Source organism: Panthera tigris, chromosome X, assembly GCF_018350195.1.
Source record: "Panthera tigris isolate Pti1 chromosome X, P.tigris_Pti1_mat1.1, whole genome shotgun sequence".
NCBI lineage: Eukaryota > Metazoa > Chordata > Mammalia > Carnivora > Felidae > Panthera > Panthera tigris.
The window spans coordinates 127,011,530-127,033,319 of NC_056677.1; the positions used below are offsets into that span (position 1 = coordinate 127,011,530).

Genomic DNA, 21,790 nt, shown 5'->3' on the forward strand with positions numbered 1-21,790 from the left:
AGAACTGGTGTCCAGGAGTAAACCTACACATCTGTGGTCAACTTATTGTCAAGAAGGATACCAAGACTATTGAATGGGGGGAAAGAATAATCTTTTTAACAGCTGTTAAACACATGCAATAGAATGAAGGTGGACACCTACCCCACACCATATTCAAATACCGAGTGTAGATGTATCGGAGACCTAAATATGAGGTCTAAATATGAGTGAAAAAAACCCAGAGAGTGGGAGAAAAAATATTTGCAAATGATATAAATAAGAAAGCATCCAGAATATGTAAAGAACTTTGCATAGGATGCTAAATAAAAGAAGGCATGCACAAAAGGATACATATTTTATGATTCTGTTCCTCTGGAATGTCCACAATCGGGAAATCTGTAGAGACAGCAGATTAGCGGCTGCCAGAAACTGGAGGGAGGGAGAACAGAGGGGTGATAGCTAAAGGTATTGGCTTTCTTTTTGAGGTAACAAAAATACTCTAAAGTTAATTATGGCAGTGGCACAACCCTGTGACTATATTAAAAACCACTGAATTGATCACTTTCAGTGGTTTGTATGGTCCGTAAACTATGTCTCAATAAAGCTGTTTACAAAACATGAAAAAAAGAGAAGACACTTCCCTGCAGCTCCAGACAACCCTGCAGGCTGGCCTCTTCCTCTCCACCCTGCACTGGAAGCTCCCAGCTGGGGAGATACGATGTAGTATCTCTTCTTGTTTCAACACCAACAAAAAAGAAAAACATTGTTCTTAGAGTTTGGGTAAAACTTGCAGTGAAGAGAAAAAAAAAAAAACTTTAACTTTGTGATGGGAACGAGGCTTGGGTGAGTTAATTTTACATATTGTAAAAATGTGTAATTGGTGTTGAAATATGTCTAAACTATATATGTCTAAACTATACACATCTATAAAGCGGTAGAAATAATGTCTTGGCTGTGGCAAGTTGGAAGTCTCAATCTCAATGACGGTGGCCCCAACAAACTCCAGATGCCTGCCTGTTAGGGAGCATTTCTTGAAACAGTGGGGTGAATTCGCAGTCTTTAGTCTTCCTGTCAGTCCGAGAAAAATAGCTGTGTTTCACAAGGTAAAGAACTTTATGATCCTGATTTAAAAGAAAACAACAACAACAACAAACCAACCCTGGAACTCCTGCCAAAAACCGGCCCATTTGTTCTATGGTAAAGCATCAGACTTTTGATCCCTTCTTGGGCCACTGGGAAGACCTTTATGGGTTACAGTGTTGTTATTTCAGTGCAGTCAGCTGACTGTGGTCACACCACTGAGGTCCTTGAAGCTAATTCCTATTCTGTTTTAGCTGATGGACCTTCTTGATACTCTGTGTTTATGGCTGGTACTGCTGAATGTGCCATGGGACTAGGTGTTTTGAGAATGTTTCACACCTCTTCAGGTTGTGAGGGAGGTTCCACAATCAGAACGGCGGTGGTGGGGTGAGTGCCCAAAGTGGTGTGGAAAAACGGAAGCAGTGTAGGGCGCCAGGGCAAGAGAAATGGGAGATCACTGTCTTGATGGAGGAGCTGATAGAAACAGGAGCCATTAAGGAAGCTACTCAGCACGAGATCTACAGCCTGAAGCACTCCTGTTTCTACAAGCTCTTTTTCATTAGTACTGCTTCCCTTTCCTTGAGGCCTTTGGTACACTGAGGTTCCTGAAGATGCCTGGGCCTAGTCCAAAGATGGATCAGCTCACTTAAGGCCAGGCTGGGTCTCTCACCCCCTCCCAAACTCAAAATTAAACATTTTCTTTCAATGGGAAGTACCTTTCCAGGGAATCAACACATTTACAAACCAAATTCCCTGCCTTATGTCTGTACGGCACTGGGACCGAGCCTCAGTCATCTAATGATAGTTTCCAGTACTGGGCTGCTACAGTTGTGCACCCCACCCCCCACCCAAATGGCTTAAAACTGTGCATGGGTGAATTCTACAAAACATTTAATGAAGAATTTGTACCAGTCCTTCTCAAACTTTTCCAAAAAATTGAAGACGAGGGACCACATCCAAATTCATTTAATAAGGCCAGGATTACCTTCATACCAAAGCCAGATAAGAACACACAATAAAAGGAAATTATAGGCCAATGTCCCTGATGAAAAAGATGTAAAAATTCTCAACAAAATACCAGCAAATCAAATTCAACAGCACCATAAAAGGATCATATACCATGATCAAACGGGATATATCCCAGGGATGCAAGGATGGTTTAACATCCACAAACCAACCACTGTGATATTCCACATTAACAAAATGAAGGACACAAATCATATGATCACCTCAATAAGTGCATTAAAAGCATTTTGCAAAATCCAACATATTTTCATGATAAAAACTCAACAAATTAGCATGGAAGAAATGTAACTCAACATAATAAAAGCCATATTCTACAAGCCCATATCTAACATCATCCTCAGTGGTGAAAAGCTTAAAGCTTTTTCTCAAAGATCAGAAATAAAAGAAGGGTGCCCACCTTCACCACTTTTATTTAAGATAACACCGGTAGTCCTAGAGAGAGCAATTAGTCAAGAAAAAGAAAGGCATCCAAATTGTAAAAAAAGAAGTCAAATTAACTCTGTTTGCAGATGACATGGTCTTATATGTAGAAAAACCTAAAGACTTCACCAAAAAAATTTTTAAATAAACAAATTCTGTAAAGTTGCAGGATACAAAACCAACATACAAAATAAGTTGTGTTTCTATATATTAGCAATGAACTATCCGAAAGAAAATTAAAAACGTTCCCATATATAATAGCATCAAAAAATATTTAGGAATAAATTTAACCAAGGAAGTGAAAGATCTGTACACTGAAAATGGCAAGACACTGATCAAAGAATTTGAAGAAGATACAAATAAATGGAAACATATCCTGTGTTCACAGACTGGAAGAATTAATATCATTAAAATGTCCGTACGACCTAAAGTGATCTACAGATTCAATGCAATCCCTATCAAAATTCTTATAGCATTTTTCACACAAAAAAAGAAAAAAAAAATCCTAAAACTCCTAAGGAACCACAAAAGATTCCCTATTTGGGATTGCCAAAGCAGTCCTGAGCAAGAAGAACAAAGCTGGAGGCTTTGCTCAAATGATATTACAAAACTGTAGCAATCAAAACACTATGGTACTGGCATAAAAACAGACACATAGACCAATAGAATAGAATAAAGAACACAGGAGTAAACCTGTACATACATGGTCAACTAATCTTTGACAAGGACACCAAAAATACACAATTGGGAAATGATAGGCTTTTAAATAAATGGTGTTGGGAAAACTGGATATACATAAGCTAAAGAGTGAAAATAGACCCTTATATTGCACAATACACAGAAACTAACTTGAAATGGAGGAGCGCCTGGAGAGCTCACTCTGTTGAGTGTCCGACTCCTGATTACGGCTCAGGTCATGATCTCACAGTTGTGAGGTGGAGCCCCACATCGGACTTTTCGCTGAGTGTGAAGTCTTCAGATTCTCTTTCTCCCTCTCTGCCCCTCCCCCACTCATGCACATGCACATGCACGTGCTCTCTCTCTCTCAAAAAGTAACCATTAAAAAAAGAAATTAAGTTGAAATGGAGTAAAGACTTAAAAATAAGACCCGAAACTCCTAAAATAAAACACAGGGAAAAAGTTCCTTTACATTGGTCTTGGTAATGATTTGTTGGATATGATACCAAAAGCACAGAAAAAAAAAAAGCAAAAATAAACAAGTGGGACTATATCAAGCTAAAAAGCTTCTGTACAGCAGTGGAAACCATCAAAATGAAAATTCAACCAATAGAATGTAAGAAAATATTTGCAAATCATATATCTGATAAGAAGTTAGTATCCAAAATATATAAGGAACTAATAAAACAGTAGCAAACAAAACAAAACAAAAACAAATAATCTGTTAAAAAATGGGCAAAGGACAAATGTCCATCGATGGATGAATGGATAAAGAAGATGTGGTATGTATATACATTGGAGTATTACCCGGCAGTCAAAAAGAATGAAATCTTGCCATTTGGAATTACACGGATGGACCTAGAGGGTATTATGCTAAGGGAAATTAAGCCAGTCAAAGACAAATATCATCCGCCTGCACTCATATGAGGAATTTAAGATACAAAACAGATGAACATAAGGGAAGGGAAGCCAAAATAATATAAAAACAGGGAGGGGGGGCAAACCATAAGAGACTCTTAAATACAGAGAACAAACTGAGGGTTGCTGGAGGAGGTTTGGTGGGGGGATGGGCTAAATGGGCAAGGAGCATTAAGGAAGACACTTGTTGGGATGAGCACTGGGTGTTATACATACGGGATGAATCATTGGCATCTACTCCTAAAATCATTATAGCACTATATGCTAACTTGGATGTAAATTAAAAAATAAATAAGTAAATTTAAAAAAATAAACAAAATAAAAGCATTAAAAAATGGGCAAAGGACTTGAATGAATATTTTTCCAGAGAAGACATACAATTGTCAACATGTGTATGAAAAGCCAGACAATGCAAACCAAAACCACAAAATATCACCTCACACTTGTGAGGTAAAAAGACAAGAGATGGGGCACCTGGCTGGCTCAGTTGGTGGAGCATGTGACTCTTGGTCTTGGGGTCATGAATTTGAGCCCCACGTTGGGTGCTGGGTGTAGCATTTAAACTTAAAAAAATCTTAAAAAGACAAGAGATAACAAGTATTGGTGAGGGTGTGGATAAAAGAGAACACCTGCACACTGTTAATGGGAATATAAATTGGTATAGCCATTATGGAAAACAGTATGGAGATTCTTCAAAAAATTAAGAATAGACTACTGAATGATTCAGCAGCAATCCCACTTTTGGGTATATATCCATAGAAAATGCAATCAGGATCTCAAAGAGATGTATGCATTCCCATGTTTATTGCAGCATTATTACTAATAGCCAAGATGTGGAAACAATCTAAGTGTCTATTGATGGATGAATCGATCAAGAAAATGTGGTGTATATACAATGGAATATTAGTTAGCCATAAGAAAGAAGGAAATGATGCCATTTGTGACAAAATGGGTGAACCTGGAGAACATTACGCTAAGCGAAATAAGCCATACACAGAAATCCAACTAATGCATGATCTCATTTATATGTGGAACCTGAAAACGCTGAACTCATATAACCAGAGAGTAGAATGATGGCAGTTGCTAGGGGCTGAGGAGGGGGGAAAATGGGAAGAAGTTGGTTAAAGGGTACAAACTTTCAGTTATAAGAGAGATTAGTTAACGTACATCATGGTGACCATAGTTGATAAAATTTTATAGTCTACTTGAAATTTGCCGAAAGAGTAGATCTTAAGTGTTCTTACCATACACACAGAAAAGCTGTAAGTATGTGAGGTGATGGATGTGTAACTTGATTGTGGTAATCATTTCACGGTGTATACATATATTAAATCCTCATGTGGAACTCAAGAGCCCAGCGCCAGGATGGAAAGTAGCTTTCGCCAGATCCCATTTTATCCATGGCCACACTTGCAGGAGCAGTGGTGTGACCTGGGCTGTGCTGAGGGAATTGAGCCGGAATTGGAGCTATCACAACCGCAGCACACCGACTACAGGGTGAGGTACATCCCGCAAGATGGCCATATCTTCGTTAGCACGTTCAAGACTTCAAGGCTTTCGGCCAGCTTATGAAATTGATCTTCTGTGACTGTGAAGAATTCAGGAAGATCTAGCCAAAGAACTCAAAACAAGCAGAAAGAGAAGAGAAGTGAGTCCTCGGTCTGGTGCTACTCTGGGGAGAGAAGCTAGTGTCAATGACAGTAGACGGGTCTACTCCCAAAGATACTGGCATTGCACGACTCTCACTTGCGGGAGCTGCCAGGGACCCAGGGATAGGGAGAGCTCTGGGCAGAGGAATCCCCACTGGTGTTCTGATGCCCTACACTCCTGTAGGACTTGCTGGGCCAGTCTGAGGGCCATCCCAGCGAGTGATGACCCGGCAAGGAAGAGGCGCTGTGGCAGCCGCTGCAGCTACTGCCACAGTCAGAACTGGAGGGGCCCTCACCCAATATCTACCTGGCTGTGGGGGTCCTTCACACCTATGGGCTGAGGGCACCCCCTGCAGGCACGATGGGCCCACCGCCTGTCATGAGGCCTCCCATGGGTTCCCCAATGGGGATCCCCTTCTGGGCGAGGAACTCCAATTGGCATGCTCCCACCAGGGATGCAGCCCCCTTCTTCCAGGGGTTTGAGGCCTTCTTTGACCCTTGGCCACAGAGTTATGGAAGTTGCTCCACAGAGGCATGGGCCCAGTGCTCCAGGGCCACATTGCCACAGATCTGTTTGTTATGCCATTGTTCTCTGAGTCTCACGGGTCTGTCTGGTTTCCCTTTCCGGGCCCTCTCCCCCCAGAATGCACCCACCAAGGCCCTAGACCCATACTGGCCCTCCTCAACCCCCTGCCTGTTTCCTGTAAGGCTGTACTAGTCCTTTTACTTCTTTGTGGCCTGTGAAACTAGTTTATAATAAACTCTTAGGAATAATATAAATGTAATAAATAAATCCTCATGTTATACACCTTAAAAGAAAACATGACATTGTACAACCTCAATATATACATAATTTTTATTTGTTAATCAGACCTCAATAAAACTTAAAAAAGATAAATAACTCAATTTAAAAATGGGAAAAGGATCTGAATAGACATTTCCCCAAAGGAGATACACAAATTCCCGGTAAAGTACATGAAAGAAATCCTCTAAATCATTAGTCATCAGGGAAATGCAAATGAAACCTGAAAGAGTTACCACTTCCCACACAGTAGGATGGCTGAAATCAAACAAATGTGGAGAAATTAGAGCCCTCATACATTGCTCATGGGGTTGTGAAATGGTTCAGCCACTGTGGAAAATAGTTTGGCAATTTCTCACAAAAAGTTCAACACAGAATTAACACATGACCGATTGATCGTTAAAGTCATATGACTGTATGACTCCTAGGTATATACCCCAAACAACTGAAAACAGGTATTGAAACAAAAACTTGTAAAGGAAGCAGTATTCACAATAGTTCAATAGGGAAACAGCCCAAATATCCATCAATGAATGAATACATAAATTGTAGTATATCCATGCAGTGGAATATTATTTGGCCATAAAAAGAATGAAGTACTGATACATGCTACAAGATGAATGAACCTGGAATATATTAAGTGAAAGAAAGCACTGCTGAAGGCCCACATACTGAATGGTTTCACTTATATGAAATGTCCAGAAAATCTTTAGAGTCATAAAGTAGAAGAGTCGTTGCCTAGGGATGTGAAGTTTAGGGGGAAATGGGGAATGACAGCTAATGAGTCTGGGGTTTCTTTTGAAGGTGGTAAAGATGTAACTTGATCTTGGTGATGGTTGTACAACTCTGAATATACTAGAAGCTACGGAATTGCAGATTAAATCGGTGAATTGTACAATGTGTGAATTAAGTATCAATAAAGCTGTTTAAGAAAACATGACCTGAAAGTATGTGATATCAAAGTATCGTACATGCCTATCTAAACAAACCTCAACATTCTTTAATGGAATACATCAAAATAGAGGACTCAACAAAGTAAAAGTAACAATGTCTAGCATTCATGCAAAATTGCTAGGCATAGGGAGAAGCAGAAAAATGTGACTCATGCACAAGAAAAAAAAGTCAACAGAAACAGCTAGAATTATGAAAGATGAAAGAATTAGCAGACAAGCATCTTAAAATAACCAATATAACTCTTATGAATATCCTCAAGGGTTTAAAGGACAATGTGATCCTAATGAGGAGAGCAATGGATGATACAAAAAGAACCAAATGGAATTTCCAGGGATGAAAAATACAATATTCGAAATGCAGCCTGTCCTGGATGAGATTAGCAGAAGATTAGAATGCAGAAGAAAGAAGAAAAGGTTATTGAACTTGAAGAGACATGAAGAGAAAGTCTCCCACTCAAAGCATGGTCAGGGAAGGAGATGGCTCCAATCACTTGTGATACAATATCAGGAACTCTGTTACACATTTGATTGGAACATTGCACCCAATAGTAGAAAAATATGCATCTTTCCGAGAGTATAGAGAACACTGGTCTTGGGAGAGCATATTCTGTTTCATAAATCAAATCTCAACAAAGTTTAAAAGATTGAAATAAGAAATATGTTCTTTGAGAAGAAAGGCAGTACTTAAGCCTAAATGCTAATATTATAAAGAGGAATCTCAAATAAGTTATCTACCCTACCACAAGTTGGGTCTTCGAGATCATGAAAGTTGATAGCTCTCTGCCCAGAACCATGAAGAAAAAGAACAGAGAAGACTTACCAATATAAGGCACGACAGTGGCCTTATATTTAAATGTACGGATTCCGTACATTTAAAAAGTGTAACGAAGGGACAGTACGAACAACCCTACGGACTTATATGTCTGATGCTGGGCGAAGGGGCGGAGGACATGTCCTCAGGTGGGAAGCAGCCTCCATAATATGTGACTGGAGCCTCCCTAAGAATGCCACATCAAGGGTTTCCAAAGTATTGTCATGTGACCGGTGCCTCGCAGCTTCAAACCCCACCTCACGATGCTGCAGGTGTGCGTCAGGCTGCAAAGAGAAAAGGTTGCCAAGTGAAGGCTAGCCGCACAGCCGGGCCTTTCTTCCGTCACCTCAGGTGCTCCGCCCTTTGCTTGCAGTGCCGGTCCTGGCTCTGTCCGCTGGCCCGGAAGAGGAGGGACCGGGCACCGCACCCATCACCCTCGTGGCCGGCGGTCCGTGACGCACCATGGGGTCTTTTGCGTCCAAGGCTGCCCTCAGGGCTACCACCGACGAGCCCACAGAACCCGAGCCGAAACACCTGGCAGGTGAGTTGCAGTCCTGGCGCAGACGGCCCGGAGGCCCAGGTGCCTCTAACGTCATGGGCACCCCACTCCCCTCCTACCAGCCCCCTTTTCCTGCGGGAGGTTCGGGAGGAGATGGAATTCTCACCCCTAGTCCTCTTGGAGTGAGCCTAGAAGGGAGCCACTGGCCTTTTTAACTCCAAACTCTGAACTATTTACAAGCTACCCCAATAACTTAGGACACTCGAAGCGGTGGCATAATAAAAGCCAGGCTTAGGCAAAGGGTCTCACTTCCAAAGTCCGCCCAGGCCCCCTTATAAATCATTACTTTCAGCAAAGGCTTCTGAAATGAAGGAGGGAAAGTTTGCAGAGCAGATCATCCCGTGAACAGTCCTGACCCAAGGTCAATGGATAGGCTTTACAATGTCCACTGCAACATTTTTTGTGCTCCCATGAATGTTTCCAGGTGACAGAATCTGTTGCTTAGAGACAGAATAGACTCCCAGGCTAGCCCTACCCGCTACTGTTTGAGTTCACATTGAGCACTGACTTCATAAACAATGCATGCTATTGCGAGTATACATAAATCCCGCTGCTTTTGAGAACGTCATAGCCAGCTCACTCTTTTGATCACCTCTTTATTTTGCTGTTTTGCTTAAAAACTCTCCATTGACTTAGTATGTATTTGCTTTCTGAATTTTTAACTTACCATCATGATAATCTGCATGTATTACAGCAACTGACACTTCACTAAGTGAAACGGATTATTTATATGTACACACACACACACACACACACACACACACACACACGCTTAATAGTGTTCTGGGCAGGCCCCATAGGAGATTCTGGAGCAAAATATATAATACATCCCTGGATGTTGATGCATATGTGCCAAAATTTGCTTCTCAAGACCTAAAGGATGAATAATGGTTATCTATGTGAAAGATGCATGGAACCAAAGGGGGCACTTGAGTCAGTACCATGATATCCCGAAGGTTCAGTCCAAAGGCTGAAATCATGGGGAAGAAGAAACAAAAACCTTGCAGAGGAAACTTCACAGAAAGAGGAATGGAGCAGACTTAGAAAACAATGTGAGAGAAGCTCATTCTTCATAACCTTAAACATGGCATAGCCACTGGAATGTAGTGTATATTCTTGAATAAATGAATCTGGCTGGGTCTGCAATTAAGGTCAGCCTGTTGCTCACCTAGCATATTTGTTAAGCACCCTCCTCAGTATGGATCCTGGTGCTATGCCTGTTAACGTGCTGCTTAATGATTAAGTGCTAGAGATGAAATTGTTTTATAATGATAGTTTATAGACAGTTTTGAAATGAAAGAGGATTTTAAGTTTATTTATTTTGAGAGAGAGAGAGAAACAGAGAGAGACACAGAGAAAACCAGCAGGGGAAGGGCAGAGAGGCAGAATCCGAAGCAGGATCCATGCTTTCAGCACAGAACCCAGTGCGGGGCCTGATCCCACAGACCATGAGATCATGACCTGATCTGAGATTAAGAGTCAGACTCCTAACCGACTGAGTTACTCACGCGCCCCCAAAGATGATTTTGAACTGACAGAAAGTAGGGAATCTTTGCCTGTTGCTGAATGGAAAAATGAAGTGATGAAAATTAGCTTTTGAGGGGTTGTATGAACGCTTACAACCCAGAGCAGGAAATTGGGAAGCTGTTTTAGTAAAGTAGGGATAAAGCTATGTGGAAGTGGACTCAAGAACAAGAAATAAGGGCACCTGGCTTGCTCACTCGGTGGAGCATGTGACTCTTGATCTCGGGGTCATGAGTTTGAGGCCCATGTTGGAGGTAGAGTTTACTTTAAAAATGTCTTTAAAGAGAACGAGCAGTAAAAGGTTATAGCATGCAAGCAAGAGGGTTAACACGGGGGGACACTACAAGGAGAGCTCCTGACTGAACCTTCACATAATGTCGCTTTTCTCAAAAAAGGCAGTATGATGTAGTAGCATCTTGGTCAAACAAATGTGATTTCAAATACCAGCCCTGCCACTTGACTGCCTGTATGACATCAGGTATGTTACCTTCTTGAGTCCTATTCATTCACTTAACGAGTATTTACCATAACCCATTGTATGCCAACTACTGTGCTGGGTCTTGGGAAGATCTGGTGACCAAAGTGGACACGGTCCCTACCCTCATCAAGTATACAGAACAAGAGAGTAGACAGGCATTAACTATCACGTAACACGTATCAGTACAAATTGTGATACCTGTAATGAAGAAAATGTTTTGGATTATTCCCGTTGTGATTTCTGAGATTTGATTGCATCTGTATTTAAGTTAAAGTTACCAATTTTGGTTTCAAAAGTTATTTCTCAGTCCGTGTTTTAATGCTTGTCACTGTCTCTTCATTCAGATCTAATACAATACGTAAATGAAACAAATATGAGTGTTGAACATCTGGCTGATGTTCTTTCTGAGAAGGCCAGGAGCAGCAGCTGGGTGGTAGTGTTTAAAGCCCTGGTCACTGTGCATCACCTCATGGTTCATGGAAATGAGGTGAGCGTGCTGTATATTCAGTGGGTAATCCTTTCCTTCCTGTTAGCTCAAAGGACTGTCAGTACCCAATGGCAAAATTTTCTTGGTTTGTCAAGGCTTGCTATCTTTTACTTTGCAACACCGGTCCACCTCTCCCCACATACAAACACTCTTTGTATTTTACAGAACTGACATGTTCTTTAACGTGGAATTACTTATTCTACTTTAACATTTTGTCTCAGTAAGCTTTGCGTTAAAAAGTTAGGATTTACAGATTGACTGGATCTTGAAACACTATAAAGTGACTAATTATACAGTGTGGTACTGATAAAAAAGGAACATATCCACATGGAACATAATAAAGAGCTTGGAAGTAGAACCATATACTTCTATCAGAGCTTGGTGGCACTAAAAATGTGGGGGAAAGTATAGAATTTAAAATAAAGCCTTTTGGTAGAAATAACAACCTATGGAAAAAATAGAACGAGATCTCTATCTTACCCTAATATACGAAAATACATTCCACATGAATGAAATGTCTATGCATGCAAAAAACTAACATTTAAAATTAAAGAAAATGTGGGAGAATATGTTTATGACATTTGAGCAGGGAAGATGCCATAAAGTTGGAATCAGGTATTTCCAACATATACATTACAGACAAAAGATTAATATTCAGAATACATTATCAGTAAGAAAAAGGCACTACCGTGGAATAGTTCCCAAGACAAATGAACAGAGGGTTCATAGAAAAGGAAACCAGAATGGCTGATGACCATCTGAGAACATGCTCAGATAAGCAACATTTTAAACGTGTGACAGTATCAGTGGATGATATATAAATATTAGTTGCTAGAGTTTGTGACTGTGGGGAGGAGAGCATTGAGACGTGTTTAGTAAAATTGAAAATGCCAAGTCCAGTGACCCAGCAAATCCACTTTTCGTAGCATATTTATAATAATTGAAAAGTAGAAATTAGGTAAATTTCTATCAGTACGGCACAGATAACTAAAATGAGGTGTTTATAAAATTAAGTGGATGTGGGGCGCCTGGGTGGCGCAGTCGGTTAAGCATCCGACTTCAGCCAGGTCACGATCTCGCGGTCCGTGAGTTCGAGCCCCGCGTCAGGCTCTGGGCTGATGGCTCGGAGCCTGGAGCCTGTTTCCGATTCTGTGTCTCCCTCTCTCTCTGCCCCTCCCCCGTTCATGCTCTGTCTCTCTCTGTCCCAAAAATAAATAAAAAACGTTGAAAAAAAAAAAATTTAAAATTAAGTGGATGTATACCAACAAGGCTAGATCTGAAAAACCATGCTCAGAGAGGAAGTAAGTTGCAGAATGATATTTAAATATAATATTATTTATGCAAATTTCAAAATACTTAATATTTACCCTTGGGACAAATATATCTGAAATTATAAAGAAAATAGACTATAAAGATTAAAACTATGATACTCGTTACTTCCAGGGAGGAAAAGGAAATGGAACTTGGGGATGGGCAAAGGGCACTTTTTACTTTATAATATACTTTCTTCTTCTTATTTTTGAAATAGACTTGAGGCAGTTCTGTGAAAAAGTTAGCAGTTATCATCTCTGGGTAGTGAGGTACACAGATGTATCAGATTATATTTTTCTGAAAATTAAGTTATTAAAAAGTTTAATATTCACTATTAAAATAATTCTGGAATTAAGTAAAACTTCTCAAAATCAGAAAGGAGGGAATGGCTAGATAGAAAGTCCTGGTGGAAAAGAGTGTGTATTCACATGAGCTGCAACGTCTAAGCCCTTGTTTCGTTGGGAGAGTTGGCAACACTGCATATTCTTATGCTGCGCAGCCCAGGATGTGATCACGTTCACCTTAATCAGTGCTCCTGAAATAGATAGAAGCTATGTGATAGAATTGTGTTAAAGATGCATTCACAATGATAAACTCGTTAAAGAGCTCTACTTGTGGACAGAAGCTAATTTTATAATTTGGTACATTTGACAGCGTTTTATCCAGCATCTTGCATCTAGAAGCTCTTTGTTCACTTTGCACAACTTCCTGGATAAAAGCGCGCTAGAAGGTAAGATGATTTTTTGATGGAAATATTTCCATGTGGCAAGATGGGGGGAGCTCTGTTTTGAAAACTATGCCTGGTTAAAACATGGGCAGGGCTGGGGACAGATGGTGACAATGGGATGGGGAGTTTCAGGAAAATGCTAAGAATTTCCAATAGTTGTGTAGAAATGTGAAAAAAAAAAAAACCTGATAAAGTTCAATTACTTCCTCGATTCAGGAATGTCACTATCAACACTACATCCTGAGGTGATTTCAAGGCTTTGAGGAAATAAGAAATAACCTTTAGCAGAAAGTGTGAGGAATATTGGACTAGATCATTAATAAGGTCCATTCTAGCTTTTGTGCTTCAAAGACATCATAGAGGTATATGGATGAATGTGGAATGAGAAGTCTCGGCATTTGTTGACATACATTGTAAATGGTTAATGTTGATTACACTGGAAATAATAAAATATTTCATTTTTAGGCTATGCTATGTCAACCTTCATCAGGCGATATAGCAGGTACTTGAATGAGAAGTCACTCGCATGTAGACTGATCACGTCTGACATCACCAAAGCCAGGAGAGGGTCAGTAAATATCATTTGTTTGTAAGCAAGAAATACTGAAATACGTAAGTGTTCTGATATGTAGTTGGCTAAAAACACAGCTTTATTTTGAGATGCTGATGTCACTGTGCTTCTCAAACTCTTAATTATTGATACTATGAATCTCTCTTCTCTTTTACAGGATGGATGGTATGATGAGAACTATGGATACAAAACAGCTGCTAAACACTCTTCCAGTTATTCAAATTCAGTTTGACGCTCTTCTTAATTTTAATGTAAGAGCTTTATAAATCCTTTTTGAACATATTGGTAAATGGCATTGTTTACCAGTAGGTGGGAGAAGGAATTATTTTAAACTGTGGTGGTAACTGATTCGTCTTTGGTTTAATTTCCAGGCAAATCCTGACCAGTTAACGAATGGTATAATCCATGCTGCTTTCATGCTTCTCTTTAAGGATTCTCTTCGCCTCTTTGCAGCCTATAACGAGGGATCCTTAATCTGCTAGGTAGGCTAAGGAATAAACATTGCTTAAAAATATATAAACTGTTAAAAACCTTTTATGTCTACATTTAGACTCATATTTGTTTTAGATTCAAAATAGAAGATCCTTTCAAGGTCATATATAGTTTTAAATAATGAGACATTATATTGCTTTTTTTGGATAAAAATTACTTGACTAATTAGCCACAGAACTTTATAGTTGTTATATAAGTGCTAATTGATATTTCTGGGAAATTTACCAGGGAATCAACATGGATTGCCATATTTATACATTACACATTAAGGCCCACTCCACCAAGGTCATATCACATCATTTTGACTTTACTAGGAAGATATAGCCTATAACAAGTGTTATTATTATATACAAGCATATACTTCTTATGCTTTCCAAGAAGTTTCTGCCCTAATTTAGTCCTAATGAATGATCTATTTCATACGAAGTGTTCTCCAAGTTTCATTGATGAGAATTTGAGATTTTTCTTACAGTGAAGAAGTATCTAGTACATTTGTACAGTTATAAAAGAATAGGAAACACAGCCCCTTCCCTCAGAAAGCTTCCGATTGTGATGTTAGTAAATAAGATTACAGACTGAAAGTTAGAGAAATTAAACTAAACTATCTGTATCTTCCCAGCATTAGTGTTTGGCATGTGGTACTTACTTCATAAAAATCTGTTGCTTATACGGATCGACCAGTGTTGCTGCTGGCCAAGACAGAAAATAACTGGGTTAAAACTAGAATTGTTTTTGAACAAGTTAAAATCATATACAGATTCAGCTTAAGAAAGAATGATCAGAGTGGAGTGTAACTGGAAATTGGCTGTGATATCGGCTCTTTCGTGATAAATTTGTTTTTCGTTTTTAGACAAGTATTTTGATATGAGGAAAAGCCAGTGCAAGGAAAGCTTGGATATTTGCACCAAGTTCCTTGCAAGAACAACCAGGTTGGCAGAGTTCCTGAAAGTAGCAGAGGTACAGAAATCTGTTTCTATCCACGGCTTTTCTGCTGGTTTCTGTATCAGTTTAGTATCTGGTATAATGGGATCCCCCCTCCCCACTACACACGCACACGCACACGCACACGCACACACACAGAAGTTGGTAGAATTTTAACTATTTTGTAAACAGTAAAACTATACACTAAAATTAGGTAGTTCAAGGATTTTTGTTTGTAGCCATGAGGATAAGTGTTACCAAGCTTATCCTCCCACCAGAAACAACTCCAACACTGGGCCAAATTCACGTGATAGACATCTTTTCAGGCAGTGGACAGTAGGTAGCACAGGTCAGTGATGAGCTGAAGAAGGAAACATAGGAGGTGACCCCCACGTTTGCCCTGACATTCAGAACCCACGCGGGATAACTAGTTGAACTTCTGAAAACCAAAGCAGGAAAAAAAAAAAAAAAAAACCCAAAGCCAAAACCACAACAATATGCATAGCAGCTGATCTCTGAGTACTTGACAAATGAGAATACATGTGTATAATACCCAAAATGCAATCTGGCTCTTTCCAGAAGAGCAAAAATTCACTATCTGGCAAGTCTTTTCTTTTATAGGTTTATCCTTAGGATGAATATAAGGCATACTTTAGCTTGACATGGTTTGCTTGATCAACTAGGCACTAGCCCAGCAAGGCATTCGTGCTCTAGCGGTATTTTCTCTTTTGTGTGCACATTGGTCTGATACTTACTTTTCTTTGTTGCCTCTCCCGGTTTTAATGTTTACGTTTGTGAATTCAGGAAGTCGGAGTTGACCAGAAAGACATTCCATATCTTACACAGGTCAGTGTATCTTTTCTGTGGGTTTAAATGACCTTTTTTGTCCTTACGTTTGTGTGTTTATTGTATCAATCATCATCTGAGACTCCATCCTTTGCCATAAACTTAACGTGTGTATTTTCACTCCCGCATGACTTCCATGCACACATACATGCATACATACATAGACATGTGTTTTCTGAACAGGCCATTCCCTGCTGAGTGCTAAATCGTGACTCATAACAACTAGACCATGGTTTTTTTTTTAATTAAAAAAAATTTTTAGGTGTATTTATTTATTTTGAGAGAGAATGCATGAAAGCTTGAGTGGGGGAGTGGCAGAGGGAGAGAGAGAGAGAAGGAGAGAGAGAGAGAATCCCAAGCAGGCCCCGCGTTGTCAGCACAGGCCCAATGTAGGGCTCAAACTCATGAACTGTGAGATCGTGATCTGAGCCAAAATCAGGAGTTGGGACACTTAACCGACTTTGCTTTTTAAATGGGCAGTGGAAACAGCAGAATATTTGGAATATTTGGAATCTTAAGCAACTCATTTCCATTCTCCATGCCTCATTTATGCAACTGCAAAATGGGTATAATCCTACTGTCTTTCTTGTAGCAGTATCATGAGAATCAAACGGACTCAGGCTTTTTCCTTTCCTAGACACTGATCATCAGGAATCTGTCACACGGCAACAGGCGGGATGTGAGGTAGAGGTGGCAATGCAGCAAGTGTGGGTGAAACAAGGGTCTGGCCACCTGCTCGAGCAGCCTGCGTGTGCCTTTTGCGTGTGCTCTGTCCCGCACGTACCATAGGACTCGAGCAGTAGGGCTGCTGGCCTAGCCTGGACCTGCAACGGAACTTTTTCCTGCTCTGGACCCCAAATTAATGTGGCCAGGTCACCTGGGATCTGGGCCAGAGCATTCTTCCCCGGTGTTGGAACATGCTGTCTCCAGAACTCAAAATTTACCAAAGTAGAAGGCCCGTGAATCTTTGCAAGCTTTATCTCCTACCCTCTGCAGGGCATGTAGTGTTTGGGGTTATCCACTGTACTGGCCTCTTCCTGCTCATCTGATCCAGTTAGCATGACATCATGGATATAAGTGGATCAGTATGATTTTCTGAGGGGCAAGCAGATGATCTAGAATTCTCCTGACCGTATTATGACAGACTGTTGAGGGCTAACACAGCCTGGGTCAAAACTGCAAAAGTATACCGTTGTCCGTTCCATGCCTACAAACTCTTTCTGATCAACGCTTTTGACGGCAATAGGTAGGAGAACATTCACCAGATTTATAGTGTCACACCATGTATCTGAGACTACATGAACCCACCTCTACCCGAAGAACTGTTGTGGCTGGAACTGTGGCCACAACTGGATTACTACTTGGTTGATTATGCTGTAGTTTGTCATTCTCCAGGGCCTGACTGGTTTTGGGGGCCATAATGGTGGACTACATGGAGTAGTCATGGAGTACTCCTCACCCCTGCCTCCTTTTTAAGACTGGCACTACTTTCTGCCACCCTGGGAGGTGATTGTGTTTTTTATTTACTATTTTGCCCGGAAGGCAGGTGGAGGCCATTTCTGACACAAAGACCTCCCTCCACAAGTTACATGCCCCATCGCGATCTTCCCCCACCCCATTCCTGGCCTCTAGGCCTTTAACTACTTTCATGGCCATCCGCCCAGCTCTCCCTATCCCATAAGTTAGGGCTGTTACTTTTTCCCAACCGGATCCCTGACCTTGCTGTGGTAGACCTGCCTTGGTGGGGACTAAAGGAAGGTGAAGTACTCAGACGGTGCCCGGCACAGGTAGTAGGCACGTGAAGAGAGAGGGTGAAGATGTAGGGGGCGAGACGGGTAGTAGATTGAAGTCCTCAAGGGGATGAGAGGACACTGGATCCAGAACACTGTGGACACACCTGTGGCCTCCAGTAAGAGGATGGAAGAGGCGAGGATAGGATGGTTGCAGATACAAATAAATGTCAGGTTTGGTGGCAGAGAAGGAGGGAGTTTCTGTCTTACATCTTCTCATAAACCTTTAAAGGAAAGAAAAGCGTCTTCTAATGTATACACAGAATAAGCACTCCTTCCTGTACAGATAAGTACAAAGGGGATTGGTGCACAGACATTGAACCCCACTGTGGGATGAAATAACTCACAGCTTCCTGAATGAGAAGTCAGATAGCCAGAACAGATAAAAAGTGACAATGTCTGGGTGGGTAGGGGAGAAGATGGGATAGCATTGCCCAAAGTCACCATCACTGGTGGATATCAATCAACATTCACTCAAAAACACATGCTTGACCCCTGTAAGGAAGAAGGAGCCATAATGAGTGAGACACAGTGCCAACTCCTGAGTTCCTGGAGAAGACTACAGAAGCATGACTAGATATCTCCCAAAATGCAGTCCTCTGATTTTTGTCTACGTTAACCTCAGTTCCTTCAGGGAGGTGGTAGAGGTGAGAAGGGATCTTTGCTGAGAGCTGCAGCTTGGCCATCATGAGGGCACAGAGAAGCATTAACTGGCCTGGACTTGGCCTCTTGGCCTTGGCCTCCTTCACTGCTCACCACCTGTGGTCAGAGCTCCAAGGGGAATATCAGACAGAAGGAGCCCTAGGATAGAGGTCCACATTTCCCATTGGACTGACCAGTCTCTCCTCCTTACCTCACTTCTGGTTCTCAGGACCCCCAAATCAAAAACAAAGTACATGGCTATGGGAGTGGCTGCAGAAGGCAGGTGAAGGTCTTTGTTAGTAAACTTTTTTGCAGATCTTCATTCCTTCCTCCTTAAATCAGCTCCTTTTTCTGGGAGAGCTTCGTTATCAGTACCCTGGCCCCTGGCCCTCAGCCAGTACAGAAAGTCATTTGTCATGGCCCTGAGTTGGCAGAGCTGCTCCCATGACGTCGTGCTGTCTTGGGTGTCCTGGAAACCCTGGAGTGGAGTGAAATGCAGCGCTCCTTGGGAGGGGAGGGAGGGGAGGGAGGCTAGGGAGGTGAGCATTAAGTCAGTCTCACCTCGGCCCCACCGCAGTCGGTCTCCTTGGGACAGGTCTACTCCAAGCAACGCACGGTTTCAAGGGGCGTTTTTAGCCAGTGTGCCACTGGATCTCTCGGAGGTCCTCAGGTCTTCCTTTGTGACTGTAGGTTGGCCAGCTTCTCCTCGTGCCTCCATCAGTCTTTACTTCATGTGAACGGATGCCAACCTATTAGGTGCAGGCTCACTGAAACCCTTGTGTCTTCTGAAAAGGAGATCTCGCTCGTTTGCTCAGCGAATCCTTCCTGTCTTGATTTTGACATCGTCTGGGGCTCACAGAGCCTCCTCCTGTGAGCGGCCGGCTGCTGTGTCTGTGTGTGGCCCTCATCTTTCACCCATTCTGCGCCGTTGCTGCTCGGGGTGACTCCCGGAAACTCACGTGCGAGGTCTGCGCTGTCTGCGTTTTTAGTTCACACCAGCCTCGTTCAAACATACATCTCTGGGCCACATCCCTCATCAGAGCTCCGGGGACACAAACTCGAAGACCGACCGGCTGGTTCCACTCTCACGTGTACCTGGATGCTCTCTCCTCCTGCCTTCGCCACAGTGTTTCTGTGCCGTTGGGGGGTGGAGGGTAACTGCGTGCCTCACAAAAGACGTCTTACAGATTCATACCTGCCCTTCCACTGTAAAGCACCTTGGTGCCTGTTAAGTTTTCAGTAGTTCTGAGCCATGTTCTGCTACTTATATCTGTAACCTTGGGCCGCGGCATTTCCACAGATTTACAGCTCACAGTGAATTGTCTGAAAACAACTCAGATGAAAACGAGTCCTTCCAAAAAAATATTGTTCAAATGTAGTGATAACTGTTGTTATTTTGTTATTTTATGTATTCTTTGTTAGTTATTTTGTTATATATTCAGTGGATGACTGACTGAATGAACCAGAAACACTGTCTCATTGGCCACTGTGTGTTTGCCGTAATGAAACTGGCAGCGCTCTGTTCATTTTTGGGTGTCCCATTGTCCCTTCTTGCCCATCTCGTATATTCGAACCTTTGAGGTTCACCCTAAGCCCCAGACTTCCTGGTTTTCCCACTGCTGAAGTGCCTGTAGGCTCCATCAAGGGACAGATTCTCTTATTCTTCTGTACTCAGGAGAAGACCTGGTCCCAACCTTTGGCCCAATGGGAGAATCCCTCTGAGCAGATTTCTGCTTGGCGGCCTCATTCTGTCAGCTCCTCTATTTTCAGGCCCATGTGTTTGTTGCCCTTCTTTATATCTGTTGTACCATTATAATCAATGATAGCACTCCCCTTTTTTTGCAGAATTGTTCCTTCCCCTGCCTACATCTCTGCAAACAGTTCCTTCATTAAACCCTCCTCCAACTGCCATTTCAGTGCCATCTACACCCACCTCTGCCACCACACCGTCATCCATCATCCTAGCTTAAACTTCCACCATCACTCACTTCCAACCCCTCTGCCACCATAGACTCTGCCCCATGCTGTTTGGCACAATGCAACCAGAATGCTGATCTGGTAACTTGCAAAATACAAACGTGATCACTTCACCCCTTGCTTAAAAGTCCTCCAGTGGAGTAGCCATACTTATATCAGACAAACTAGACTTTAAATTAAAGGCTGTAACAAGAGATGAAGAAGGGCATTATATAATAATTACAGGGTCTATCCCTCAAGAAGATCTAACAATTATAAATGTCTATGTGCCGAATACAGGAGCCCCCAAATATATAAAACAATTACTCACAAACATAAGCAACCTTATTGATAAGAATGTGGTAATTGCAGGGGACTTTAACACTCCACTTACAGAAACGGATAGATCATCTAGACACACGGTCAATAAAGAAACAAGGGCCCTGAATGACACATTGGATCAGATGGACTTGACAGATATATTTAGAACTCTGCATCCCAAAGCAACAGAATATACTTTCTTCTCGAGTGCACATGGAACATTCTCCAAGATAGATCACATACCGGGTCACAAAACAGCCCTTCATAAGTTTACAAGAATTGAGATCATACCATGCACACTTTCAGATCACAATGCTATGAAGCTTGAAATCAACCACGGGAAAAAGTCTGGAAAACCTCCAAAAGCATGGAGGTTAAAGAACACCCTACTAAAGAATGAGTGGGTCAACCAGGCAATTAGAGAAGAAATTAAAAACTATATGGAAACAAACGAAAATGAAAATACAACAATCCAAACGCTTTGGGACGCAGCGAAGGCAGTCCTGAGAGGAAAATACATTGCAATCCAGGCCTGTCTCAAGAAACAAGAAAAATCCCAAATACAAAATCTAACAGCACACCTAAAGGAAATAGAAGCAGAACAGCAAAGACAGCCTAAATCCAGCAGAAGAAGAGAAATAATAAGGATCAGAGCAGAAATAAACAATATAGAATCTAAAAAAATTGTAGAGCAGATCAACGAAACCAAGAATTGGTTTTTTGAAAAAATAAACAAAATTGATAAGCCTCTAGCCAGGCTTCTCAAAAACAAAAGGGAGAGGACCCAAACAGATAAAATCATGAATTAAAATGGAATTATTACAACAAATCCCTCAGAAATACAAGCAA

General features: G+C 41.5%; 1 protein-coding gene and 1 pseudogene across 1 annotated transcript in view; both read left to right on the forward strand.

Moving 5' to 3' along the window:
- The window catches only part of VBP1 (VHL binding protein 1), an 81,430-nt gene that overhangs the window by 1,816 nt on the left and 57,824 nt on the right, over nt 1-21,790 (forward strand). The window contains 10 exon segments of the mRNA XM_042974444.1: nt 8,690-8,857; nt 10,795-10,877; nt 11,222-11,364; nt 13,330-13,405; nt 13,868-13,970; nt 14,131-14,224; nt 14,345-14,432; nt 14,435-14,455; nt 15,316-15,422; nt 16,191-16,232. Of these exon segments, the coding sequence (XP_042830378.1) occupies nt 8,690-8,857; nt 10,795-10,877; nt 11,222-11,364; nt 13,330-13,405; nt 13,868-13,970; nt 14,131-14,224; nt 14,345-14,432; nt 14,435-14,455; nt 15,316-15,422; nt 16,191-16,232 (925 nt within the window).
- LOC102957913 lies at nt 5,467-6,529 on the forward strand (annotated as a pseudogene).